The 27,344-nt window shown below is 55.7% G+C and overlaps 2 protein-coding genes and 1 long non-coding RNA gene across 11 annotated transcripts in view; 1 reads left to right on the forward strand and 2 right to left on the reverse strand.

Annotated features, from left to right (window-relative positions):
- Positions 1-4,087: 4,087 nt before the first annotated feature.
- ZBTB47 (zinc finger and BTB domain containing 47) lies at positions 4,088-16,789 on the reverse strand. Its single transcript, XM_019633615.1, has 7 exons — positions 16,585-16,789; positions 12,125-13,132; positions 11,483-12,034; positions 9,642-9,789; positions 8,416-8,531; positions 7,717-7,861; positions 4,088-7,437 (listed from the first exon to the last, which is right to left on the reverse strand). Exons 1-7 carry the CDS (start codon positions 16,585-16,587, stop codon positions 7,076-7,078), a joined length of 2,334 nt encoding a protein of 777 aa, XP_019489160.1. The 5' UTR covers positions 16,588-16,789; the 3' UTR covers positions 4,088-7,075.
- An 11-nt stretch (positions 16,790-16,800) lies between these two features.
- Positions 16,801-22,422, forward strand: LOC109377297 (uncharacterized). The gene is made up of 2 exons (XR_002122851.1): positions 16,801-17,323; positions 17,403-22,422. It is a non-coding gene; the product is annotated as an uncharacterized LOC109377297 (long non-coding RNA).
- NKTR (natural killer cell triggering receptor) overlaps positions 22,193-27,344 on the reverse strand; it is a 55,623-nt gene continuing 50,471 nt past the window's right edge. For 7 of the 9 annotated variants that reach the window (XM_019633518.1, XM_019633541.1, XM_019633532.1 and 4 more), the window contains 3 exons: positions 27,011-27,067; positions 26,397-26,501; positions 22,193-24,932 (listed from right to left, as the gene is read on the reverse strand). In XM_019633518.1, the coding sequence (XP_019489063.1) occupies positions 24,845-24,932; positions 26,397-26,501; positions 27,011-27,067 (250 nt within the window). In that variant the 3' untranslated portion in view covers positions 22,193-24,844. The remainder of the gene's footprint in view (positions 24,933-26,396; positions 26,502-27,010; positions 27,068-27,344) is intronic. The other 2 variants (XM_019633526.1, XM_019633559.1) reach the window with 1 other exon arrangement.

Here is a 27,344-nt window from a genome sequence, read left to right on the forward strand (position 1 = left end):
ATGCCAACACTGGCACGAATCAGATGTTGGGATGATCTTGCAGCAGCTCTCATAAAAATGCTTCCACGATAAATTACAAAGTCTGAAATGCATTTAAAAATTGGAACATCTCAGCAAAGAAATAGAAGTTATACAGAAGAACCAAGTGGAAATTATAGAACTGAAAAATAGGGTAACAGAAACAAAATCTTGCTGGGTGGCCTCAGTAGGAGAGGGGAGATGACAGGACGAAATCAGTGCACTTGAGGACAGATTCATAGAATATGCCCGATCTGAAGAACAGAGAGTGAAGAACAAAAAAAAAATGAATGGCCTCTCAGGCCCATGAGATAAGCACAAAAGAGCCAACATTTGTATCATCATAGTCCCAGAAGGAGAAGAGAAAGAGAGGGGTTAAAAACTTCCAAAATTTGGTAAAAGACATATGTTCAAAGAGCTGAGCAAACCCCAAACAGGATAAACCTGAAGAAATCCATGCCAACACATCATAATGAAACTTCCACAAACTAAAAACAGAGAAAAATATCTTGAAAGCAACCAGAGAGAAATGACAATATTATTAATACCTATAGGGGAACAGCAATTCAAATGATGGTGGATTTCTCATCAGAAACCATGGAGGCCAAAAGGATGTGGCATAACATTTTTCAGGAGCTGAACGACCTGAAAATGGTGAATCTTACATATGATGAAACTATCTTTTGGGAATCATGAGGAAATAATCCCAGGGAATCAATCAATCAATAAAAAATAAAATAAAATAAACAAAACAAAATAAAACCCAACCCTCCAGGAGCTAATAAATGAGTTCAGCAAAGTCAGAGATATAAGAAAAATACAGGTGATGAAAATGTTTTGGAACTAGATAGAGGTGGTGGTTATACAACACTGTCAATGCACCAAATGTCACTAAAGTGTATTTTAATGTTATTAACATTCACTTTAAAATGGTTAATTGTATGTAATGTGGATTTCACCTCAATAGAAAATGGAAAAAAAGTAAGTGGGCGACTAGAGCAACTTCAATACAGGACCACCAGGGGCTCCTATCCTTCAAGACTGCAGGTAAGAGGCACCCGCCAGGTGAGTTCCTGTGATCTTCCTGGATGCTGGCTGAGGGCAGGAGAGCGTCAAAGGCGAGAGCAGGAAGTCATCAGCACCACCTTGGCCCCACCACCAGTGGCTGAATAGGGATGGGAGCATCTGCCTGTCCTCTTTCTTGCTGGGTAAGATATATGCATACATTCTATTGTAACTAGCTCTCTCTCCCCCTCCCATTCCCCTTCTATTTTGTAAAGGGTCTGGTTGGTGATGGTTATATTTACAGTCCAGTCCGTATATGTCAGAACACAAAAAGGGATCACAGCTGAGCTGGACGAGAGTAACTACCACTGCAGATCCTGGATTGGGGGCTGTACGCAGTCTGTGATGAGAAATGATACTGTCCCCTTTGGGAAGTGGATGAACACATTTTTATTTGTATGAGGCAAGCTGTCAAGAGTATTTTGTTGTGCTGGTTGTATGGAAGAGGGTGCATGTTGCTAATGGGCAGTGAAGGGCTAGACTGGTATATGTATTGGTTAACACTTTGTGGCCACTGAACACATCCGGATAGCCTTTTTCTGACTGTGAGTCCCACCTGCCCAAAGTAGAAAACAGAACTCACTTTCCCAGCCTCCTTTGCACCTAGGGTATAAATGTGTGACCTAGATCTGACAATTAGAGACACCCATGCAAGCAAGACTGATTCAGAGGAGAAGAAGCAAGGAAGCAGGCACCATGCAGACTCCAGGATTTTGTGAGGGTGGCAGAGAGAGTGATTAGTTTTGGGGTAGGGGGATGGGGTGGGGGGGGGAGGGGGAGAGAAGCAGTAGAGACAGCCCTTAGCATGATTAGTTCCCAGCTGGGGTGGCAGTCACACCTCCCCTGGGGCAAGTCCTACAGAGTGGTTTGGGTTTGTTCCCTGAGTCACTCCATAGCCTGAGTCTCTGGTTCTCCTGGAGATTTAATTATCACCTTCTCATTAAATTGTTTTCTGCTTAAATTAGCTAGAAGGGTTTCTGTTGTTTGCAACCAGTAGCCGTGGTTCAACATTCATGGCCGTGGTCTCCTGAAAGCCACTGTATGCCCAGCTCTGCTGACTGGAGGGGACACAGGGGAGCAGAATGTGGGGAAGTAGCATTGTTCAGTGGCTTTGGAATCAGACTTGAATTTGAATCCTGCCTCCAACACTTTCTGGCTTGTGTACAAGTTACCTCTCTGAATTGCCATTTCCTTAGGTCCCCAGCCACCTCAGAAGGTTGTTGGGTGAGGAGTGACTGTCGAGCAGTCCCAGCACGAGAGCTGTGGTAAGAGAGAGGTGCCAGAAGGTCAAAGCAGCCTGGAATTCTGAACTACCACATGCAGAATGGCTGCCCTGGAGCCTCACTCAGAGCCAGTGGTGCTGAGCCACTGAGGTTTGGAGGTGGTTTGTTACTGCAGCAGAACACATCTTCTCCTGACTTATTCACCGGTCATGGCTCTAGAAAGCCACATATTCAGGAGGCAGGTCCGAGGGCCCTGCTAAACCAGGGGTATGTCACTTCCTCATCTCACTGGCCCCTACTATGTGTTAGAAGGAAGCGAAGTCCAACTTTCTCCGGCAGGCCAGCACTGCTCTCACCCCTGCTCCAGGTCAGGAGCTGTTTGATCCCAAAGAGCAAAACTGGGGAGAGTGAGTGCTCCAGAGATGCCATCCATGGCCCATAGCCACCCAGCGGCCTCTGCCTCCTGGCCGAGCATGGCATGTACCCAAGACTCTCTGGAGGGTGAACTTGGAAACACAGATGACCCCTGAATAATGCAGGTTGAACTGCGCAGGTTCACTTATATGCAGATTTTTTTCAGTAAATACGTATAGTACTATAAATGTATTTTCTCTTCTTTATAATTTTCTTAATGATACTTTTTTGTAGCTTATTTTATTGTAAGAATACAGTATATAATACATATATAAAAATATGTGTTCATCGACTATGTTAGCTTCCTATCAACAGCAGGCTATTGGTAGTTAAGTTTAGGGGGAGTCAAAAGCTATACGTGAAGTTTCATGGGGTTTGGCATCCCTAACCCCCAACGTTGTTCAAGGGTCAACTGGACTTTGAGAATGAGGGAGGCGGGGGTGGGGCTGCAGGAAAAGGATGTTTAGAGAGGTGTCAACAAGCACATGGATAGCAAGAGTGAAGAGAGCAGACACGGGAGAAGCAAAATCCCCACCAGGAGGGAGCAGGCAGGCCCCTGGGTCTGTCAGCCAGCCTTTTTCTTAGGGTGCCCTGAGTGAGCCCCTGTGCCTCTCAGTCAAGGAAAGTGGGGCCGTGTGGAAAGGCAATGTCCAATCCTGGGAACCTGCGCCTGCACTCTGGCTGGTTGATGAATCCACCACCAGCCTCCTGTCCCCCTCCTCGTCAGACCCCTCCCCCTATATCCAGAACTAAGTGCCACAAACACAGGGACCTCATTCACCACGTAGCCCCCCGGCCTAGAGTTCCACTTGGCGCAGAGCCAGTGCTCTGTGTTCCCTGTGAGAGCCACCTGCGTCTTCCTCAGAGGCCACTACCTGTCTTCCACCTGAGCTGCTGTCCTCCCAGGCACCCGTGTCGGCATCTCTGATACCTGGCTCCTTCAGACTTGCCCTACCTGCCAAGGGAGAGATGAGCCCATCCTGCCGCTGCAGCACCCCCAGTGCTGGGCACTTGAACTACAGGGAGCGGCTCCTGTGGCAATACGCCTGGTGCTCACAGAAAACCACAGCTGCAGGGGCCCTGGCCGCCTGTGACACTGCCTTTGGGGCTTCAGCCTCAGTAGCCCCTCTGCACTCCACCCAGGACCCCAGCACCAGTTTGGGGGTGTATCTGTGCCTGCCTCAGCTCATGACTCTGGGTGTTCCCCGAAGCCCAGCCCATCCTTAAGGGGGGAGGGGGCGGTCCACAGATGCCCCAGGGCACCGTGTCCATGTGGTCTGCAGCCAGGCTGCCGGGTTCCTTGTTCTGGTCCAAGTCTTACCAGCCAATCAAGGCAGCCCGGAAGAAAAGAAGAGGCAGGGCCAAGGAGCAGTTGTACTGACTTTATTCCCCTCACTCCTCTCGCTCCGCCGCCTGCTGTCCCCCACACACTCTGCAGCTGTGGGGTGGGCACGTAGGACCAGACATCAGGGGTCCACAGGCCTGGGCACGGCCGTTCTGCCATCACTGTGCGGGGCACTGTGGCAGCATGCTCGTGTCGGAGCCTCAGGCTCTGAGCCCAGCCCTGACTTCCAGAACTGTGGTCACGGGGCTTGAGGCCCACCTCATCTCTGGCCCCTTCCCCGCAGCTGGCCCTAGACCAGGGAGCCCAAGGAGAGCTGGCCCAGGTTCCGGACCTGAGGTCTGGCCAGCGAGACAGAGGGACCCCCCTATAGCTGAACTCCAGCAGGAGTTGATGATCCTAAGCCCCCGCCCCGCCACTACCGCCAGCCCTGGGAAATGGGTGTGATGCCCCAGTCCCCTCACTCCAATATCCAGGTGCTTGTTAATTTGTCTTTAAAATAAAAAGGAAATGGAAAAGCTGGTAAAACAAGAACCCCATCTATACTGGCACTGCTGAGGTTCCATTATTGCTTCAGACCCTCATGGTCTGGCTGGAAAGGAGCTCCCACCCACAGTGGCCCAAGGGGAAGAGAGCGTTTAGCACCAGGGACACAGGGCTCCTGTCCCCACTGGGATGGGGCCTCCCAGGAAAGCGCTTGGCTGTGCCCAACTACAGCTACCAGACCGTCTTGACCAGAGCCCAGCCTACTGTCAGGACCCCTCTCCTGCTCTCAGAGGGGAGGTGCCAAAGAACAGGAAACCCAAGTCCCAGGACAGGGCTTTCTGATCAGCTCCCTCACACTCCTCTCCAGCCTCTGCTTGTCTGGCCTGATAGACCAGGGGCCCAGCCTGGCCAGGGCCCCCAGGCTTACTAAGGCTTCAGTGGGGCTAGCAGGTGACAAGGCCACCAGCCCCTATCGGAGACCCTGGTGTCAATAGCAGGGGTTTGAGGAACCCATTGGAGTCACGACCTAGAGACCATTGGGGGAGATCAACTTTTTGGGGGAAAATATGAGCCAGCTATGAAGAGCTGCCAGGCACTGGGACCAGAGGTTAGAAATAGCAGGGGGGAGCGGGGGACCCTGAGGACATCATGGAAGCCCAGAAATAAGGAATGCGGGAGAGGAAAAGAGCTCTAGCAAAGCAGGGGCCTGGGAGGACCAGCCTTGGGGTGGGGAGCCACAGAAAGCCTTCCTCTCAGGGAGGGGCCCACCTTCTCTCCCCAGAGGACAGACAGCAAGGGCACCTGAGGGTGCCTCTGTGAGCTCTGGGTCCTACTGCAGCCCCAAACTCAACTGGGCCGGGGAACTGCCCCCTATGCCCAGAGAGAGATCAGGCAGTGTGGCTTGGGTTATAGACCCTCAAATCACTTGGGCTCCTTGGGCCTGCCCACATCTGTACAGAATAAAGTGCTTCGTTTATTGATGATTAAAATGTGCCCAGCCCCCTGCCCCAGTGCCATGGGCCTACAAGGGGGTCAGAGGAGTTCTGAACCCCTCAGCCCTTGGGCTGATGGGGCCCAGTCCCCCCATTGTCCCCCTCGGGCTCAGGCCTCTTCCCACTCCAGCCATGCTGGGGAGGTGGTGGTATTGGGGGGCAGTCACGGGGGTTTAAGGTGCAAAGAGTATAACAAACAAAACTGTATAAACACAACAGGAAAGAGCTTACCTAGGAAACATGTAGCTTATGGAACCTTCCTCACCATTTTAAAGGTAGGAATCAAGATGTTAAATGACAACAAAAAAGGGTGTCCTATTAATGCTGTGCTGGCCTCATGGGGGCAAGCACTGGGCACAGGCTGGGGCTCCCCCAGGACCCTGCCCTGGGCCCCAGGGCCTGAACATGCAGGCACCCCACTGCCAGTGCAGAGGCCCAGGAGAGGAAAGGATGCTGGACACCAGCCAGGGGCAGGCTGTGGCGGGGCCTCGGGGAGGAAGAGGCTGGCACTGCCTTCCGGGAGCAGAGACGGACACAGACACACACGTCTCCTCTAGCATGGGAGACATGGCCAGGGCAGCTGGTGAGGGGCAGCCCTGCCCCCTGCCCCACTGATAGCACCTTGAAACCTTAAAACATTTGCCCAAGCCTCCTCCTTAGGGCACTGCTCCTGGGGTCCACCCATCTGCAGGGGCTCCTTGACTGTAGCCCCCGGGAGCCGGTGGTGCAGGAGCCCTTCCGTCTGCCCACCCGGGGCCTGCCCACAGCACGAGGCCCGGGGACCTCAGTGCAGCCTGGTGTGGGTTGGGGATCTCTGTGAATGTTGGCAGGGCTATGGGTGGGGAAAGCAAATGCCTGGGGTCCAGCCCCTGCCTGCCCCACTCCACACGGTGCAGAGCTGGGTCCGCAGTCTTCACACCTTGCCACTCCCCGTCCTACACGCTCATGGGCATCTGGTCTCAAGCCCCTGCCTCGGTGTCCACAGCCCTCGGACTGGGTCCACAGCTCCTCCAAAGGGGGCTGGCATCTCAACTTCTCCCCACACCTTCCAGGATGAGGGGGCAAGTTAGGGAGCACAGGGGAGGTGCAGATGAGCCGCTGAACTGACCCAGGCTCGGCCTGGACAACCCCTCCTGCTCAAGCCTCAGCAGAGTGACCAGTCACACCTGCTATGCAGGCCCTTCTTCCACTGTACCTGCTGCCTCCAGCACCCTCCTCACCTGGAGGAGGGTGCTGCCAATAGTTTCCTCTTTCTTTTTTCCTTCACTTCCAAAAAAAAAAAAAAAAAGTAAAGGCTTCAAGGAGTCACTGAAAGGGGGGCACTTGGGAGTGAGGTGTCCTCCACCAGCTCGGGGGCGCAGCCAGCCTGCACCCCCACCAGGGGCAGGGGTCTGAAGCAGAGCGTGTCCAGACATCTCTGGATGCGGGGGCAGCGGTGCCAGGCCAGTGTTGCTGCCCTCTCACAAGGAGGGGAGGGCAGTGGGATCGCTCCTGGGTGGCCCCTGGGCTCCAGGTCCTGCGTGTGCAGTTGGGGGTTAGTTGTTGGCGGTCATCCTCCCGCCGCTGTTGGCAGTGGTGGGGAAGAGCGGGGGCGGGGGCGGCAGGTGGGGCGGGGGCGGCATGGTCTGGGGCAGCCCCGCCAGCAGTGGCAGTGCGGGCGCCTGAGGCTGGGCAGGGGGCAGGCCTGGGGCGGAGGGAGCGCCGTCGCCGGCCAGAGGGTGGCTGACGCGGAAGCATTTCTCCTTGTGGGCTTTGAGCATGTTGGAGAAGCGGAAGCGCTGGCCGCAGACGTCACAGGGGTACGGCTTCTCGCCCGTGTGCGTGCGCCGGTGCCGCTTCATGTTGGGCCGGCTGGTGAAGCTCTTCCCGCAGATCTCACAGATGTACGGCTTCTCCCCTGGGGGTTGGCGGTGGGCAGCAGGGTGTCACTGGGGGTTTGCCACACCCTAGCCCAAGGCCAGCCTCCCTGCGCCCATGGAACCACAGTGGGGCTCAGCCCTGACATCCTGGGATCCTGCCCATCCTGGGCCACTTTGTACCAGCCTCAGGGACCTTGGGAGGCAGGGAAGACGGCCGGGGCCTCATAGAGAAGGGGTGCAGCCATCCCAGGCATCCTGAGCAGGGCTGAGAAGGGGTCCCAGGCCTGGTTTGGAGCCCCACCTCGGGGCAGCCGTACCTGTGTGGGTCTTCATGTGCTCATCAAAGTACTGCTTCATGTTGAAGTCCTTGCCACACCACTGGCACATGAACTGCTTATGGCCAATGTGGATGCTCATGTGTGACCGCAGTTGGTACTTGTACTGGAAGCGCTCGTTGCAGTTCTAAGTGGGGGGGAGCAGCCTTCAGGGAGGGAAGCGCTTACCCAAGACCGTGATTGCAGGGAGGACACACACCTGGAGGGGCTCCTGGGGTGGGCAGAGGTGAGGAGGCCATGGGCATGCAGGGCCCAGGCAGGAATGGGGGCCAGGAAGTGGGGGAAGGTGACAGAGTGGAGGGAGGCCTCATGCTTAAAACCAAGGGCTCCCCCAAACTTTCTCTCTAGGACGGCCCCCTTGTCACCATCTGCAGCTCCATTTCTCATCTCTCTGCCCGAGATGCTCCTCTGTCCACCTTTCCAGAAAGCCTGCACCATGGTTCCAGCCCAGGGAGGCTTCCCACCCTGAATGTGTGCAGGTTGGGTTAGGGGTGGGGTGGCAGAGTAGGGTGGTGGGGGGCAGGCCGGTGGGCAAACAGAGGAGGATAGAGTGGGAGGCCAGGGCCACAGATACCAGAGCCCTGTACCCCACTTCCCCCACCCCTGGTTTTTAAACAGCTGCTGCCCCTGATCCTGCCCCATCCTGGGTGGCCCCTGGGGCAGGGGGAGAAGGGAACTCACCTCGCATCGGAACGGCTTCTCCCCGGAGTGCTGCAGCGAGTGCACCTTGAGAGACATGCTGCGTTTGAAGGACTTCCCGCAGGTCTCGCAGGTGAAGGGCATGTCCTTGGTGTGGGCTATGAGGCGGGCACCATGGCCGTCACAGCTCTGGGGGACCCCACCTGCCCTGGGGCCTGCCTCACAGCCTCTGTCCCAGGACTTGGGGCTGTCTCCCAGGCACGCCCCCTTCCCTGTGGGCTCTGAAGTCTGCTCAGACAAGTGTGGAGGTCCTTCTCTAGCCTTTGGCCAAAGGAAATAGCCAAGGCCACCTCACCCCCAAAGCTTTGGGGGAAAATGGAAGTATCCCAATGGGACTGGCCTCGGCTCAAATCCTGGCCCAGCCACCGGCTCCCTGCACAGCCTCTGTGGGCCCAGCATCCTCTTCTACAAAGGATGCTAGCGGTGGCACTGCACCTCCGTGGTGGCTGGGGCTTTACAGGGGATGACACTTGCAACATTTAGCTCCAGTTCCCCCAGAACCTGTGGACAGGTGAGGTGGAAGAGCTGGGAGGAAGCAACTGGAGACAGGGGGAGCCCCCTCAGAACGCAGGGCTAGGGAACCTGAGCCCAGGAAAGGGCCACCAATCCTGGGTTACCCAGTATCTCCTGGCTGAGATCCAGACCCTGGGGTCCCAGATCCCAGTCAGTTCACGCTGGAGGCCCCCAGCACTGTCTGGTGGAGAAAGGCGGTAAGGCCCCTGTTAGCCACCTGTCCCTTGAGCCCCAGTCCCTGAGCAGGCAAGGAAGCGAGGGCTGCAGAGACACCAGCCTCCCAGCCACGCCCAAGGAAGAGGTGTGGCCCAACACACACTTGTGGGGCCACTTTACTATGTTGAGGTGTGACCCTGGGGGGGAAGGGTTGCATTCAGAGAAGCCTGAAGCCCTGTGAGGGCCCGATGGCACAGCTGACCTCAAACTGAGATACAACCTGTGCCAGCTGGATTCTGGTCCCCACCTGACAGGAGCCCTTGTGCAGTGTGCAACCTGCCCAACTGAACATGGCAGCCCTGACCCCAGAGCCTGTTCAGGCCACATCTGCCACTGCAACCAGCCTCCCCAGGCCTCCCCACTAAGAGGGGCTTTTCTCATCCCTTCACATTGCCCTTGGGTGTGAAGTCCTTCCCAGCACACCCAGCAGCCGGCCCAGCTCTGTCCTCAGGCTCCATCCCTCACTGGCCTAGACTTACCAACCATGTGCTTGCGCACGTGGGCCATGGTGTAGAACTTCTTCTCGCAGATCTCACACGAGAACTTCTTCTCTGCGTAGCCGTGCACAATCTTGTTATGCTCGTGGAGGGACCAGAGCTTCTTAAAAGCTTTGCCGCATGTCACACACTACAGGGTGAGAGGACTTTAGGCCCTGGGTACGGAGTCAGGACCATGTGACAAAGGACCAGTCCCTTCCCCTCTCTGGGCCTCAGTTTCCTCACCTGAATTGTGCTGGAAAGAGCCTTTGGTGACCAGGGACCAGCCGGATCTGATGAGTTGGAGATGGTACCTCCCTAAACACTTATCCACCCACCACCCTCGGCTATAGCCTGGACCCTCCTTTGTCCTTGAACTTAACTAGGGCAAGGGGTCACCTCTTCCAGGAAGCCTCTCCTCTGTGCTCATTTGAACAAGGCGTCTGTCTATAGAGGGGAGACTCACAACTGGCTGAAGGGCCACAGTGCACAGTGGGTGTGAACAAGCCCCTCTCAGATAACAGGTCAGGACAGAGTTGGAGCATTATCTCTGCTGCCTCCCCCTGCTGGGACTCACACCCTGACACCATGGAGAGCCCCAAAGAGATCGGTCCCAAAGGGCTGGCTGGGGGGAAGAGGGCAGTCAAGAGGTACCAGGTCCCACCAGGTAAGGCAGGGTGGTGGGAACCTTGGGGCCACGCTCCCTTCCTCCTTTTCTCCTGGGCTCTCGTCCTGCCCATCTCTGCAGGACACCCCCAGAGGCCTGGGGACAAGGCCAGGGCTCAGGCAGAAATTGGGTCAGGTTGCCCAGGTCAGAAGGGGCACAAGTGTCTTCCCCATCAGGAGGGAGGCTCTGGTGTGTGGCAGGTAGAGAATCAAAGGGCAGCCCAGCAGGCAGGCAAGTGGGAACAAATACACAAAGGTGGAGCAGGAGACCAGGTAACTACCCCCAGGTAACACTTTCTCCACAGGGCACTGCAATTAGCAATTAGCTCAGACAATTAGCATCCGCCTACCTGCTGCCCCCCCACCCCTGCCGGAAAGTTCAAGCCAGCCTGGCTGGCCCTGTGCTGCCCATGCCCTGAGAGGCCACGCTGGCACAGAGTCAGGCTGGCCCGAGGCCTGGCAGCCAGCGCGGCTCCCTGCTTGGTCCCAGCAGCCCCTGCTCTTCCCAAATTTTTGCTCCAATCCCTCTACCCCAAGCCCAGGCCAGCTGGCATCTCCAAAGAGCTGAAAGCAAGGACTTCCTCCTGCCCAGCTGCCCCTTGCTCTACTCGGTCTTGGTGGCACGTGGCAAGTGGCGCACCCCTCTGGGCAAACCCCTCCTCTCTTCATCTGTGCTTCTGTGCACTGCGTGATCCGTGAAACTGCACACGGTGACCCTGCTGGCCTTCTGACAGCCCTCAGGATTTGCTACAACACTGACTCCTCTCTCCTCAGAGCTGGTTGTCCCCCGCTCTCATGTGCTCAGTCAACTCTCTCCTCTCTTGCTCCCAGGTTCATACTCCTTTGCCCCTCTGGCCAAGGTTACTGTTGGTCTCAATCCTATCTGCACATCTGTCCACGTGTCAAAGCTCAGTGCTATCCGCCTCCTCCATGAAGCTCTCCTTCATGTTCTCACCAACCTGGGCCCTACCCTCTTGGCTCACCCTGGTCAGGGGGCTGGTCCCACTGTTCAGGGGGCTAAGTCTGGTCTCCCCAGGCTGTCTGGACAATGCCAGCAGCAGGACCCTGGGTGCCCAGGGCCCCGTTCTGGCCTGTCGCAGCCTGGCTGGCTGTGTGGCCCCAGCTGGCCCTCTGCCCTGTCCTGCCCACCCACACCATGCAGCCACTCGGAGGCCCACCTGGATGTTGCGTTCACAGTCTGTCTGCCGGTGCAACAGCAGCTCACTCTCCAGCAGGAAGCGCTTGCCACACTGGTCACAGATCTGCATGCGGCTGTGGGTCACATTCATGTGTTTCTCCAGGTACCAGCGGTTGTTGAACACGCGCGGGCACTTCTGGCACGGGTGGTGCTGCTTCTCCTCCAGCTTCACCTTGGCCCCCAACCCGTCAGTGGCCTGTGGGCCTCGGGCCGGTGCTGAGGCCGGGGCCACTCCTGGGGGCGGCTTTGACCGCTTCCCACCGCGCTGTCCGGTCTCCTCAGGCTCGGGGAGGGCCCGGCGCCGGGACCGCGTGGCCATGCGGCTGTGGGGAGGGGGCTCGGCCCGGCTGCCCCGACGTCCTGCTGGCCCCTGCCTGCCCCCTGCCTCCCCCTCCTCCTCCTCTTCCTCCTCCTCCTCCTCTGAGCTCTCTTGATCCTGCTCGCTGTGTCCTTCCTCTTCTTCCTCCTCCTCCTCCTCCTGCTCGCTGTGCCCTTCCTCCTCCTCCTCCTCCTCCTCCCCTCCACTGCCACCACCCTCCTCCTCCTCCCCTTCCTCTTCTTCCTCCTCCTCCTCCTCCTCCTCCTCCTCCTCTTCCTCTGCCTGACTGCCGCCTTCCTCTTCCTCCTCCTCCTCCTCCTCCTCCCCTCCACTGCCACCACCCTCCTCCTCCTCCCCTTCCTCTTCTTCCTCCTCCTCCTCCTCCTCCTCGTCCTCCGTGTGCCTTTGCAGCCCGTCTTCCCGGCCCAGCACCATGGTGGCCGGGCCCGCGGCAGCACCCGGCTTCCCCTCGGGCCCCGTGGACACGTGCAGTGTCTGGTTGTTGAGGTTCACCTCCACGATGATCTGGGACTGCTCCCGGCGGCTGTAGGTGCCAGAACCCCCAAGCTCCTCCTCCAAGTCCTCCCCACCCTCTAGCTTGCACAGGCCAGCCGGGTGCCCGCCTGCCTCCTCGACGACACCCTCCTTCTCCTCCTTGAAGAAGGGCTGAGCCGGCCCAAGGGCGGCAGGTGCCGTGCCACCTGTGGTCCCTGCCCCGTCCTCAACACGCACGGAGTAGGGGTCAGGGCCCTCGCGGGCGTAGATCTTGGGCAGGCCTGGGGCGTCGGCCTCCTGCTTGATGTCGCAGTAGTAGGGGGGTGCAGCCGGTGGTGTGCAGCTGGCAGCCGGCTGGGCCAGGGCCACAGCGCCAGCGGGGCCCGGGGGGCCGAGGGAGCGGGCGTCCAGCAGCTCCTGGCAGGACGCGGCGATGTCAGCCATCTGTAGCAGCGAGGCGGCACTGAGCACCTCGTGGACGTTGGCCGCGTTGACCAGCAGCTTGGACGTGTAGATGAAGTTAAGGATCTGCTGCAGGCCGCCGGGTGCCAGCGCCTCCAGGGACAGCTCCACGCGCTGCAGCTGCTTGTTCTGGGTGAAGAGCGAGTGAAAGAACTGGCTGTAGGCGGCCAGCACGCCCTTGTGAGCCGGGAAGACGCTGCGCTGGGGCACCAGCACCAGGTCCACGTCGCAGAGGTCAGGCTGGAAGAGGCGCTGCTCGTTCAGACGGCCCATCAAGCAGGCGAAGTGCAGCGCCACGTCCTCCACCAGCGAGAACTCGGCCGCCGGTGAGTCGGTGGTCTTCTCAACCAGCAACTGCGGGGCACAGGACACAGGTCAGGTCAAGGCCAGCGGGGCCCCAGCAGCACCCACCCGGAGACAGCCCACTCATCATTCTTGGTTCTACATTACAGAAAAGGAGCCAACGCTCAAGCAAAGATGAGGGGGAACTAGGGTTCAAGCCCAAGTCAGCTTGCCCCTCAGAATTCAAGCTCCAATCATGACCTTCTGAGGCCCAAGATCAGTTAACCTTTCTGGGCCTCCAGCTCTTCCTCTGTGAAACAGGAAGTCATTTGGGGAAGGGAAGGGGAAGAGAGGAAAAGGGACGAGGGTGACTAACTGTCCAGGTGTGTTAGGGACCTAGGGGTTTCCTGGGATGCGGAATTTCAGCGCTAAAACCAGAGCTATCGTGGGCAAACCGTGACTAGGTGGTCACCCGAGCAGGGACATAGGCATTCCTTCAGTATTTCCAGAGCCCCACAGATTCTCTCCCGACACTCGCTCACACAAATAAAACCACGCCTGCCTAACCCCGGAAACAGAAGTCTGGCTTACGCATAACCCAGCCTCTGCTACTGCAGCCCTGGGGGCAGCACTTAAGGGAACCCCTCACTTCACTAGCAGTGGACCTTAAGGCCTGGGCCTGAGGGCTGCCGCGGTAGAAACGTGTGACTTCTCCCCACCTGGTCCTGCCGCCCTGCTAGAGGAAGCTGGAGATCCACCTAGCCCCTCATTACTCGGCCAGAGCTTTGACCAGGCCACTGCACATGATCGCAAGCCTGGCCGCCAGCAACTCCCTCTCACACAGGGGTTCTGTGGGGGGTGGGAGGACACACGAGGCCCCCAAGACCTTTTCCCTCTAAGCTACCAGACCCAGGTCAAGTATGGTCCAGGCCCAGGGGCTCTGAGAAGTCTGCATCTTGGAGGCCACACCATCTGGGGACTCTGCAGCCTCAGGAAGGCCCTTGAAATCTGATGGGTCAGATTATCAGGTCCTTGGGCCACACTCAGCACCTTGAATTGCCCACAGTAGGAACCAGCTTAATTTTTCCTGGCTCCAGCACAGCGGTCTCCCCAAAAGGTGGGCAGCACAGACAGGCAGGCTGCCCCGTCCCTTGAATGGGTTCAGCGCACAGCGGATGCTCAAGACCTGCCTGACTGGACCAACCCCACAGGTTCCAGGTTCTGGCCCTCAGACCCTGTCCAACTGAGTCAGAGCATCCTACATTTGAAGACCTTACCCCGCTGCCACCAAGACATCAGCTCCCCTCCCTCAAGCAACTCCCTGGAGGCCATCTATCCACAGCCCACCCCATCCCCCATGCCAGTCCTTCCACTGGTGGGCAGCGTGTGTGTGTGTGTGTGTGTGTGTGTGTGTGTGTGTGTGTATTCTCAATTTCTCAGTCACCTGAATGAGAATCTGCCCTGGGCCTCAAGGAGCCACCAGAGACAACCGGCTCCAAGACCGGCCCTGGGCCCCACCCTCTGCACCTAGCAGCCCAGGGCAGCACCCACCCAACGCTCTCTCAGATCCCAGTTTAGCCAGGCCCCTGGCCATGGATACCATCTTCCTCGAGTTCTCCCACCACACCTCCGAACCCCACCCACCTTCCCTCCGCCAGCCAAAAAGCCACCGCATGTCCTCTCTGTCTCAGGGCTGCTCGCCTGTCAAGGCCTGGCTCATCTAACCAGGACAGGGTGCCAAGCCATTCCTTTCTCCCTCCCCTGACTCAGTCTGATTCCTCTTCTGGGACCAACCCTTATTGAACAGATGGGGAAACTGAGTCTCAGACTGGGAGGATCCCATAGTGAGTAGTAACAGGGCTCCTGGCCTCCCAGCTCTGCTAAGGCCACCCTTCCCTGTTGGGCTGGACACCTTCATTTCTTGGCCTTTCATGACTTATAAAGCAAAAAGAGGCATCTGGGGACCCTCCCACCCAGGGGACAATCTGTGCTTCCTCAGACTCTCCCCCCAGCCACCTCCCGAGAGATGCTGCCACCTGCAGGTCAGTGAGGGGTCAAGATACAACTTGCGTAGTAACGCCAGATAGTGGCAGAGGAAGTGGCTTGCATAAGGGCTTGTCAAAGCCAGGCCTGTTGAGGGGAGCCCACCCCAGGTCGCAGTCCACCCCGCTGCCCCTTCCCAGAATGCCCTCCAGTGCCTGCCTTCCATGGGAAAAGGGTAGTGCCCAACCTTCCCATGTGCAGGTCCAGTCCCAGGGGCCAGACGAGGCCTGGCCAGGGCCCTCTGGCTTCAGCAGGGGAGCAGGGACTTGGCCTGGGGGATAGTGCTGCTCCAACAACTCCATTCACGAGGCAGTACCCCCACCTAAACCAGCATCCTTGGCTCTTGAGGGGCTGAGCACCTCACGACCTAGCACCGTGGCTGGACTTTGAGAAGGCACACAGATGCAGCCTGAGTCCATAACTGGCAGCCCTTCAGCAGGGCACAGCTGTCCCCTAGGCTGGCACCTTCCATACAGGGCCCACCAGCTGTGCCCGTTTCCCCAGCCAGATGTGCCAGTTCCCTGAAGCTGCAGATGCCCCTCCCCATCTGGCTGTGCCAGCTGCAACCATACACCCTACCCCCAAGTCCCGGCCAGGCCATCCTCAACAAGATGCAGGACCAGGGGAGTGGTCGGGCACTCCTGTTGCCAGGGGGGTTTCATGTCCTCAAACCCTCCCTCCAAGGCAGGCTGCGGGGAGGTCAGATGCCAGGGACACCTGCCCAGGCAGCTCACCTGAGTCAGAGCTTCTGTACCATGGCCACCAAGCCATTGGCTCCGTACCCTGCCCCAGGGCCTCGCTGGAGGCCCGGGGATGAAACCTGGGCATCCATCTGCACCCTCCACTCCCACGCTAATCCTTCTATCGCCAGGCAGCAGTGGATGGGCCCAGTCTGGGCAAGGGGCACAGGCTCATGACTTTCAGGCTCCTCTTTTTGGGGAGAGGTTGTCTATGCTAGTCTCTGTTCTAATGTCCCCCTCCTTCCCCAGGAAACAGGACCAGAGAGGGCGGGGGACCGGCCCAAGGTCACACAGGAGTTTGGACCGGAGCTGCGGGCGTCCCCCCACACACCCCGCTTGGCCTGGCCGGGGCGCCCCCGCATCCCTAGGCAGGGCGGCTCCAGCGCCCACGTGGCCCAAGGCCCAGGCGGGAATCCGACCTCTCCCCCTCCCCCCCATCACCCAGTCCGAGGGCGGCGCCGTTAGGACTCAGGGAAGCGCCCCCCTCCGCCAGTGCCCGGCGAGACCTCAGTCTCTCGCGCTCAGGCACCCACCCCAGGAATTTAACCCCGTCACCGCCGAAGGCCGCGCCAGAGATCCGCATTCCAGGCCTGCGGGGATCGAGGATAAGGAGGTCGGGGAGACTCGGCGAGGGGGAAGAGCCCTCCAGCCCCTCCACCCCGAGCCAGCGGGCCGTGCGCTCGGAAGGGCAGAGCGGGCAGGTGGGCGGATAAGCGGGGGGACAGGCAGGGCCTTGCGTACCATGGTGCCGTGGCGCTGGGGGCTTACAGGGCCCCGCGGGATCGCGCTGCCCCCGGCGGCCGGGCCGGGGCCGCTCCATGAAGCGCCGCGCTGGGGGCCGCCCCCGCGCAGGGCCCCGCGACCATGGCCCCCGGGGGCGCGGCCGGGCTGGCGGAGGCGCTGGGCCGCAGCGAGTCCAGCAGCCGAGCAGCTGCGGCCCCGGAGCCTCGGGCGCGNCCGCAGCGAGTCCAGCAGCCGAGCAGCTGCGGCCCCGGAGCCTCGGGCGCGGCGGGCGGGGGGCGCGGGGCGCCGATTGGAGCCCGCGCGTCAGCTGGGGCCGCCGTCTGGACGCTTAAAGGGCCAGGCCGCCCAACGTGCCGGCGGGGGGCGCGGACACGTGTGGTGTGCGGCGTCCCGGAGCCGCCAGCTCTGCCTCGGGCCGCCGGGGCCCTCAGCCAGGCTCCGCTGCTCCCATCCAAGCGGATGGGCCCCGGCCTCACTCTCCTGCACCGAGCCCCTTTCTGCCGCCGGAAAGTTCGTCCCAGAGTCTAACCTCGGTGCCCTCCAGCTGCGCGACAGAGGCGGGGTCGGAGAAGGAGGCGGCCCTGCGATGGAGAAGCTGGGTGCACCCGCGCTCCAACCAGCTTCAAGAAAGGCTTCTCTACCTGCTCCCCTGAGTGACCCCACATTGAGGAACCTGACGGCACCCTAGATGCTCTCACCACCCCCACCCTCTGGCCTGGGCTGCTCTGACCTTAGGGTGAGTCTGGGATCTCCAACTAGGGCCCCTCACCCGTACCCCACGGCAGCCCAGGGCTCATTTTGCTCTATGCTTGCAGGACTTAGTCCTGGTAGACCCATACCTACCTGGTGGCCTTTCTGGCTGCACAGGTCCGCCCAGGGCAGAAGACACAAGAACCCAGACCACAGCTGCAATGATCAAGTCTGCGACCAAAAGCAGGAGAAGAGGAGCAGGGGCCAGAGGCCCAGGCCTCACTGCGCCCCCAGCCGTGTGACCTGACGGCTGCTCCGGAGCCTCCCCACTCAGTCTCTGCTGGGAAGATGCAGCCAGGCCTGCGGAATGCTGCTCTGGCATGGACACCAGTGGGGGCAGGGGGCTGGCTGTGCTGGCAGGAGGCTACAAAGGAACACTGCCAGGCTGAGCAGGCAGCAGAGTGGGGGACCACAGTGTGCTGGGCCTGGCAGGACCCAGGTGGTGGCTGGGCCACCTCTATGGATAGGGGGCCTCTGTGGGTCTCATGTGGCCGTGTCATCCTTAACCCCACCCCCACCCCACCCACCCCAAACTGACTGCTACCGCATATTGGGTCACTCTCCCATTGCCCCCGTTCTAAGAGTACCACACAGTACACCTCACTCCTCCCCACACACATGCACTCGCACTTACCAGCCATGCCTAGCTGTAGCGGTTATCTCCTGGGTATGCCACCTTACTTGTGCCTGGGCAGGGAGGGACTCTGGGGCCTTTTCAGAGTGACTTGGTCTGGATGCCAGGGGGAGAATGGAGCAGAGGCCAAGATCCCAGGCAGGCACCATCCTATAGTCCGATGGTCTGACCTGTAAGATCGCAAGGGCCTTCCCTGAGGCCAGGATGGGGAGGCCCTCATGGTGAGGCCATCCTAGAGCCAAGGGGAAAACACCTCAGGGGCAAAGATGGGGGTGATCAAAGCGTGCCAGAGGAAGGGGAGGAATGTACACAGCCAGATGGAGGCTGAGCAGAGACCTTGGTGGAAAAAGAGATGGGAAGAGGGAAAGGGGCACACGTGGGGCCAGGCCCCCCGAGGCAGCCACTGCAGACATTCTGCACGTCTGTGGCCATGGTGGGTTTGTAGACAGCTGGCTCAGTTCCCAGAGGTCTCGGGCTGAGGCCAGGCCAGAGTGGCCCACATGCCTCACCAGCCAGTCACCTCAGGGCTGCCCTCTATCTTCCTCCCAACCCACTTCCTCATCTGACTCAGTGGATCCCTGCACCAGCCTGGGGGGTGGCAAGGGAGGGATTGTGTACCCTTTGGTTGGATAAGGCCCAGAGCAGGACAAATCGCATGGCCAGGCACCAGCGTCAGGAGCCAGAGAAAGGGGAGGCTGGGAGAGAGTGGCCTCCCCCACAGGCTGGGAGGAGCCTGGCAGAGAGGACCCTCCTGGACCCACTTCCCAGCCAAGGCTTGGTGGGGGGCTGTGGCCAGTGTGACTCAGGTAGGGCTGCTGGTCCCTTTGAGACTGGCCTTGACTGCAGCAGTCAAGCCAAAGGAGGGGCTGAAGGTTGGGTGAGAAGAGGGTATGGGCTGTCTCCGTCTTACTTATCTGGCCTACAGCCCATCTGCTGGGGGAGCCCCAGGCAGGGCCTGAGCTCTGTGAGAAGCTATGGCAGGAAGGGGCTGTTTGAAGAGCTCAATCTGGTGGGCTCAAATGGGGCTGCTCAGAGCTGAGGCCCATCAGCTAGAGCAGAAGGGCACTTGAGGCAGAGAGAATAGCACTCCAAGGGCCTGGAGGCAGGGGGCAGTTTAACATCTGTAGGGAACTAGGGTCATTTGATGTAGTGGAGTCGAGATTCTTGTCAGGTGTGAGTGCCTGGCCTGATGGAGAGCGGGAGAATTGCTCTCTGGGCCTTGGCGAGAGCCATGCTATGGGGCTTTCACCTCATGCTTGGTCACGGCAGGCGTGACCAAGGCTGGAGGGGGAATCTTAGGCCAGAATGGCATGTCCCAGTGGGGAACCAGGAGTTTGTGAAGGCCAGGTCCTGCAGACACTTGGGGCTGAGTGCTGGAAGGTCAGCAGCCATGCCCCTGCCTCTAGGAGACAACTCACAGGCTTTCTGACAAGTTCCCTAAGCATCTAGCCCCAAGTTTCTCTCCCATGTCAGGGAGGAGGAACAGACTCAAACAAGCAGTCCCCAGGCTTGGTTGGGGAACCCAGACTCACCCCTACTGAACCTGGAAAGACCAGCACAGGCCAAGGGTGAGGGGGTGGGGGCAGTGCAGGGCTCAGCCTTCCTGGGGGGCATGGAGCTGTGCAGATGCTGTAGCTGAGATGGGGAAAGGAGAGAGCACAATGGCCAGTGCCAGAAAACAGAAGGTGACGATACAGCATGGGGTGGATGGGGTGGCAGGGAAATTCACGCTCCCCCCCAGGTGCTGACCCATGGCCCTGCAGGGCGGACAGCAGCATAGATCTCTGGGTGTGGGGCTGTGGGGAGGAAGTGTTGCTCCTGTTCTGCTGAGCTCAGCATTAATAGGCTACAGCTGCTGGGGGGTTGGGGCCTAATTCAAACCAGCAGGTTGCCTGGTTCCCTCCTGAAGCACAAACGTCATGGCCTTGGCATTCGAGGCCTCCTTGTCCGGGATCCTCTCCCACTCTGTTGGTTCAAGGGACCCCCGGGCTCTCATTTGTGATTGAGCCCAGCCCTCCACATGAACCCCTGGGGGGGCCAGCGGCCCTTAACTACGTTGATATGTGCTGGTTCGAAGCATTTAATCCTCACCAGTTCTTGGAGGGAGGCCTCAGTATCCCGGCTCTTCAGATGAGAATTATAAAGGCCAAGAAATGTATCCCAAGTTACCCAACTTTAGGAAGTGGCAGAGCAGAACTTGAACCCAGGCATTCTGTTTCTGGCCCCAAGCCCTTAAGGACACAACTAATTGCTCACAGAGGTTATTTCTTCAAATTGGGGCAGAGGCATGAAGGCCAGTGGGATTCTCTCTCTGGGAATCTGGCGTAGTGGCACATGAGTTGCAGGAGGCCCTGCGTGATCCGGGGCCGAAGTGCCAGCCCAACCTCCTGTCCCCTGTGGGTTGCCTGGGAGGCTGACTCGGCGCTGGTCTGGTCTGAGAAGGGATGGGCACCCCTGGTTCTCCTGTTTGGTTGCACCAGTCGTATGCACCCTCTTTCGGGGCTTATGAACTGAGATGAGCAGTCCAAGGACCATTAGCCTCGGAGAACAGATGAGCAGAGGCCCAGGGTCAGGCCTCCAGATGCAGGATGCGAGTGTCTGTCCTAAGGCCTTGGGTCACTCCTTTTTTACCCCGATGTCCTCAGGACTCGAGACTGGTTGAAGAGACGCAATGCTCCCCAGGCCACCCTGGGTCCTGCTGGCTATGAAACTTGGCTCAGTCTGGAGCGGGAGCTTGATGGGCTGTCCATGGTGCATGGTGGGTCTGGGGCAGAAGAGCTTAGCCCCCACCTTGGCACAGCGCCCCGCCTCCCCCCCCCCACGCTTTCTGATTCACAGGGAGAAGAGGCAGGGGCAGGGGCACACTGCCTCTTCCTACTGAAGCTTTTGAAGAAAACAGACGGTTAGACCGTGACAGCCTTCTGTCTCCTTGCCTCGCCCTCAGCAGGCAGACGAGCTGCCCAGTGTGTCCTGAGGTGAGCAGGTACTGTCCTTCAGGGCACCCAGCTCCTCTCCCTGCCACCTTTACAGCATCCGAGTGCTCTCCCTGCCGAGCAGAGTCCTGCGGCGCTTTTCCCAGCCCCTTCCATCTCGAGTCCCTCCTGGGACTTCAGGCTCTCCCCTATGGGCACCAGCGGGGTTGTGCCCTCTTCTGAAAACCTGCCACTTGAGCTCAGGCTCTTCCATCGTGAGAGGCCTGGCATCCCCGTCTTTCACCTGGTCCCTCAGACTAACATTCAGGGTCTGTCACTCTAAACCGAGGGAGTCTCTTGTGCCTTCCAGTGATGTCCTGCCAGTGCTGTCAGTCGCTTGAGGGGCATTTTCCGTGACTTCTTACCTCCTAGTCAATGCCCTGCTAATTCAGAACAATTCAAGACCAAAGCCCTTGGCAGTTTCCCCCCAGTACTGCCAGCTGATGGAACTTATCTGTCAGAGGTGAATCAAGATTCTGGAGCTCACAAAAACACAAGACCTGGAAGGAAGCTTGCTTGGGGATTTCCCCACAGCAAACAGACCTGAGTTTCCCTTCACTTTTAAAGCAATGCATTGATTGGACTGCTTCTAGGAACTGCCTGACTTTGGTGGTGGTGGTGGTGCGGGGGGGCATTCTACTGATTGCTAAGTTTTGAAAACTAAATCTCTGCAAGTCTTACTGTAGGAGGTTATGTTGTATTCACCGAGCAAATACAAATTCCTTTGAGTTCTGAGGAGAAAAAAGTTAATTGTACTTGCCAGGCAAATTCTCCTGTGGATGCTAAAAATATCACCATGACGGTTTCCTTCAGGAGTGAGTGCCCTGTGCCTGCCTGGTGAACCACTGTTAGGAGGGACGTGTGGGGGCTATACGTGGGTTGGCAGGTGAATGGGCTGTCCCTGGGCAGCAATGCATGGACAGAATGGGACACAGTCCCTCAACCAGGACATCAGTATACAGGTCACAGCTCATGACTATAGCCATGCCTGGGGGAGAGCTGGAGTGGGCAGGGGCCAAGCACTATCAGTGCTTCTGTGGGTGGGTGACCATCTCTGCCTGAAGCTTTCTCGAGCGCCAGTCACCTCGGGCCCCACCACTAACCCTCGGCTAGGCGATGACAACGAGCCCCAGGGAGAGGAGTTCCTTCACTGGCCGGGTTAGCAGAGACCTCTTCCATGTGGTTCCTCTTCCATGTCAGAAAGATGATTTGAAGAGTAAAGAAAGCTGACATATACACAGACTCAGGCTTAGACTAAGTATATATTTTAATCTCTACAAGGTCCCCTTTTCAAGTTGTAGGGGAATTTAAGTGTATACAAATTAGACATTGCCGATATGTACAAAAGTATTTTCTAGTTTTTAAACACCAGCTATGTCATGTTTCATTTGCAGTAAACAGGACGTTACAAAACCAGTCCGATAATACATTTTCTATTAAGAAGCACAATACACAACATAATTCAATTTTATTAAAAAATAACTTAAAATACAGAACAATCCCCTTAGGAAGAAAAGCTGTCTCTGTAGTTCATTCAGTAAACACACAAGTTGAATGCTGCAGCCCAGGGCTGTCCTTTTCCAATGGGAAAACCAACCAGGCTTCTAGGGCCCACCTTTTTAGGATAAAATTCCACCCACCGGTGCAGTGGGCAGTTCCGGCCTGTGGTAGGCAGAATTGTAAAATGTCCCCTCCCCGTCCCCCCCATTCCATGCCCCAACCAGGGAACTTGGGCTTATGGTATCTCTCCTGTGATAATGTTATGTTCTATGGCACAACTGACCTTAAAATAGGGAGACTATCTCAGTGGTCTTGATCTAAATCACATGAGCCTTAAAACAGAGGAAGAGGCAGAGAGATCTAAAGCATGAGAAGGAGGACGGGACGGGTCATGGCTGGTTTGAAGATGGAGGGGAGTACACAAGAAGGGATTCGAGCAGCCTTAAGGAGCTGAGACACAGGCCCTCGGCAGGATCGGAACACTGCCGACCGCCTGAATGAACTTGGAAGTGGTTTCTTCCCCGGAGCCTCCATAAAGGAACGCTGCCCTGCTGACCGTGATTTCAGCCTTAGGAGACCCTGAGCAGAGAGCCCAGCCGTACCGCGCCAGCTTCACAAGCTACAGAGCTGTGAGCTAAGAAATGGGTGTTGTTTTAAGCTGCTAGGTTTGGGGTAATTATTTACAAAGCAGTAGAAAACTAAAACCAACACACTGCCCAAGGGTAACTTTTTTTAACCTAATTAGATTTGGCAGGTTTTGTTTGGGTTCTGAATGCAGTTTTTTTCCACTATTATTAAAGCAATAATCGCCACTGCAGGCAACTTTTGAAAACCCTTCACATGAATCACACATTGTTTTGTGTTCACCAGCGAGTACGTTTGTTTGACTCAGGCCATTTTTAATGTGCTCTCATCTATCAACTTGGCAAACAACTGACCACGTAACCCTGTTTATGAACCTTTTATGGGTAACGGTTTGAATATATCCAAGGTCATCCTTCTATCCATCAAGAGTTGTCAGATTCCTCCGCGAGGGCTCTTTCCCATTTCCCAACTACACCAGGCAGGGCCTGGGGTAGGCTGGCACAGAGTTCTACATCAAACATCCAATACGAATTTCTTCTGCATAACTGGATTAAACTGGCACTAAGGTGATTAAGTACACTTGGGGAAAAAACTCCAATAGATTAAAAAAAAACACAAAAAACCACACCAGTTCTTACAGGTCAAATCGTTTTTGGAGGAACCACCAAACACTGAAAATGCACCATGTATGCGGTACCATACACTTCTCTTTCCCTGCCTGCGGTCCTGGCTTCACTGAGTCAGTGTGAGTCCCAGCAGAAACAGGAGAAACGCCGGTGCTCAGAACCGCTCGGCTGCTGCTGTGGTCTCTTACTTGAATGACTTAAAAGCCCTGCCAAGTGTCCAGGCTGGTGGCAGTTAGATTTTGGTGTTACTTTTGAAGTCTATTCTTCAGCCCACTCTTCCAGAGGCACATATGTCAGTTTTGTGGCCACATAGCTCCCAATGCCAATCCTGCCTGATCCGGGAGATCCCCCAACCCACACCTGTGGCTTGAGAAAAATCGCTCCAGGTATTCAAAGTGAATACAGCTCTCTCTCATGAGATTGTAACATACAGAAAAACAATGCTTAAAGAGGCACCGAAAGGTACCAAGCACCAAAGCATGAACTGGAATAGAATTGTTTTGTACAGTAAACGCTAGGGCCTTAGAGACAGTGCAGGTATCTATAGTTAAGGCTGATTTATTCTTCTTAACTTCACCTGCTGGCCTGAAGTAATAAAGACAGTGGACTGTACGATGACCACTTTCCTGATCCTCTGAGACAACAAAGAAGGAAAGAATGAATTAAGAAACCCCCAAAGCCACTACCTTATACTCCTGGCTACCATCAGGATCAATTCTGGGTGGTTTAAGAGCACATATGTATAAGACTGTGTAATTGGTAGATAAATATTTGGTCACCTTTAACAGTTCTCCCTCACAGACCTATGTTTGGCAGCATATATGCTACAATAAAACCTGAAAAATGGGCAAAAAGAACCTGTATTCAAAAGAATACACAAGATGGAGAGAGATAGTCTATCTAAAATGATATTGCAAATAATATTAAAATATCATGGTTTCTTGATTTAAGAAAATGAAATTCACTTCCATAGTTGTAAAATGTAGCATAAAAATATTTTTAGGAGACATATCTGTATTTTAAATCCTGCACACACATAAATGAACAAGTAACAATTAAGAAGTATCTGGTTTTGAAATTCATCTCTAATACTGAAATAGAACAACAGACTGCCATTAAGTTTTTTAAACTTTTAAGTTACCAGATATTTACAAATAAGATATAATTCTATCAAAAAAAGGGGGGCATTTTCAACTGTATCTGCTGCTTTCACTGGGACTCCGGTGATGAGAGTAACTTCGGTCACTTTCACTGTCAGAGCCGTAAGATCTACAACTCCTGTGTAACAAAACAAAACAAATACACAAACACCGTTTAGCTGCCAACCTTCTGAATCCCTCTTGTAGCTTCTTTTTTGGTCTGAGTGTCTTAAGAGCAATGCTGATGTGGCAAAGCACAGTGGGTAGACCAGTGGCCACGTTGTGGACTTTTCAGAGATGTTTTAAACGACAGTAATATCAAGGTTAAGACAAAAATGAAGAAACACCACATCTTGGGAAATTACCTGAAATCCACTCAAGCAAATGAGCAGAATAATTTTCCATGTTACCCACACTGAACATCAATATTTAATTAGACTGAGGAAATAAGGGGAAAAAGGTACATGAAGAGAGTTTCATTAAAGATGTGGAAATCACAACTGCTGCCCAATGAGGGGTGAGGGTGGGGTGGGGCATGGACAGGACCACCACTGGGATGGTGGGTCCAGGGGACATGGTTATGGTCACCATTCGGTTATCTTGAAAAATACTCACTGAGAGCCGATCACTTTGCGATACTAGGAACACACACACAGACCTAGTTCCCTGGGGCTCAAGGACAGTACAGACTAGTGGGCAAGACTAATAAGGCACACTGAGGGGGGGTGGGGGTGGCACCTCTCAGGGTCAGCATCAGAGGGCTTCCCAGGGCCAGTGGGTTGCAGTGGGGACCTGCAGGTAGGTGGGATTGGCCATTTCAGCAGGCAGGAGAGGAGACGGTATCTCTAGGCACAAGTAAAGGTTCTAGCACATTAAAGAAGGGAAGATAGAAGACTGCAGGCTGAGCGGGTAGGCGGAGGGACCGTGCAACGCTAAGGAGCCTGGACCTGCCCGAGGGCAGTGAGGAACCCTCGAAGAGCTTCAGACAAGGGAGCGTGGTGATCACAGTGCCATTCTACAAGGATCACTGGTGGTAGCTGCAGTGGGTGGGGGAAGAAGGGTAAGACCGGAAGCCACCAGGAAAGGGACACTACAAAAAGTCACTATAAAAACTTTCGCAGCACTAGCCAAAATATGTTGCATAAAACATATTACAAATATAATAATATATAAACACATTTTTTACTAAATATTCACCAGATATAAACCTCAATCCTGCTGAACCAAATGATTATGACATTTTATTATTTAAAAAATTGACAAATTGGTGCTATTTCTAGCAATGAGCCCTATTGAAAGGAGTGGGCCATGACTTGGGTGGCCTTCTCTCTTTACTCCTTCCAAGAGAAATGTTTGTTCAAGGATATGTGAATATTTAAAAATCCATTTTAGATTCAAACGTTAACAATAACCAACAAACATTACCCGGCAACTCTTAGTACAAAGGCCACATTCAGTAGCTGCCTGTGGGTTGCTGAGATTCAGGAAGAGAAAGCCATATTCTGTCCTGAGAAGATTACGCTTTCTCTTCTCCCAGAAGTCTGTCACCTCACATGCCAAGTGCCCACAGTAAGGTGCCGCGCTCTAAGGGACAGAGACCCACCTGGACCGCCTCGTGTAACTTCTGCCTCGGTGGTAACTGTCACTCCTCTGGCTTCGACTCCGACTCCGGCTCCTGCTGTAGTAGCTATCGTAAGTGTAGGACCTGCTTTAACAGCAAAAACAAACACTGAATGTTCCAAACACACATTCCCATTTGTTTTCATGTGCTTTAGAGTGTTCTCCTAGAACACAGGCACAAAGGACATGTGACAGTGTGAGGACATATTTGCATAACAAGTACCGGAAACATTTAACAATTGCCCCAAATGAGACTTACCGTATAAAACAGAAAAATGTTAATTTCTTTTCTGCATTGAAAAATATCACAAAATTAACACTGAGTTAGTTTTGATTGAATCTGGCGGATATTAGGCAATTATATTCAGTAGATACCTGCCACTACAATTTGACATCAATTGTCACTTCTGACACTAGAGTACAATGGGCCAACAGAAAAAAACTGTCAAAAAAGACCTCATTTAGAAAGGGTGTGATTGCGTGAGACAAATACATCTGTTTTAGATTCTCAATAAAACACAACACTTTTTAAAGGGACTTGAGGGTTTTATGAAACCAGGGCGGCCCCCACAGGTGCTGCCCACCCCCGGGCCATACCTGGACCGGCTGTGGGGATCATACGAGCTGCTCCTGGATCTGCTCCTGCTGGACGTCCTAGCATGAATCACATGAGGAACCGTCATCTTGTGGATCAGGATAGGCTACCTCAAAACTCTAGACATTATTTGCCCACCAAGGAGAAAACAATGAAATCCAGCAGCTGGAGGGGTTTTGTTTTGATATCAAAAGTATATTGGTTTTTTTTAAAAAGCATGTTGGATTTCAGAAGAAAGGTTACGTTTTATGCTTTCTTCTATGAAGTGCGCCTAAAGAGAATCACTGGGGAGGCCTCTGCCTGGGTGGGGAGGAGGACAGGTCTGCCCAGGGAGGA

Source organism: Hipposideros armiger, unplaced genomic scaffold, assembly GCF_001890085.2.
Source record: "Hipposideros armiger isolate ML-2016 unplaced genomic scaffold, ASM189008v1 scaffold_18, whole genome shotgun sequence".
Lineage (NCBI taxonomy): Eukaryota > Metazoa > Chordata > Mammalia > Chiroptera > Hipposideridae > Hipposideros > Hipposideros armiger.

Excerpts from the sequence above, each read along its gene's own strand:
- ZBTB47 (XM_019633615.1), bottom strand. Across the intron at positions 8,532-9,641 it reads CGTGCGCAAGCACATGGTTG|CCCACACCAAGGACATGCCC; the intron begins GTAAGTCTAGGC and ends CCCGCCTCATAG. Across the intron at positions 7,862-8,415 it reads AGAAGCCGTTCCGATGCGAG|AACTGCAACGAGCGCTTCCA; the intron begins GTGAGTTCCCTT and ends CCCCCCACTTAG.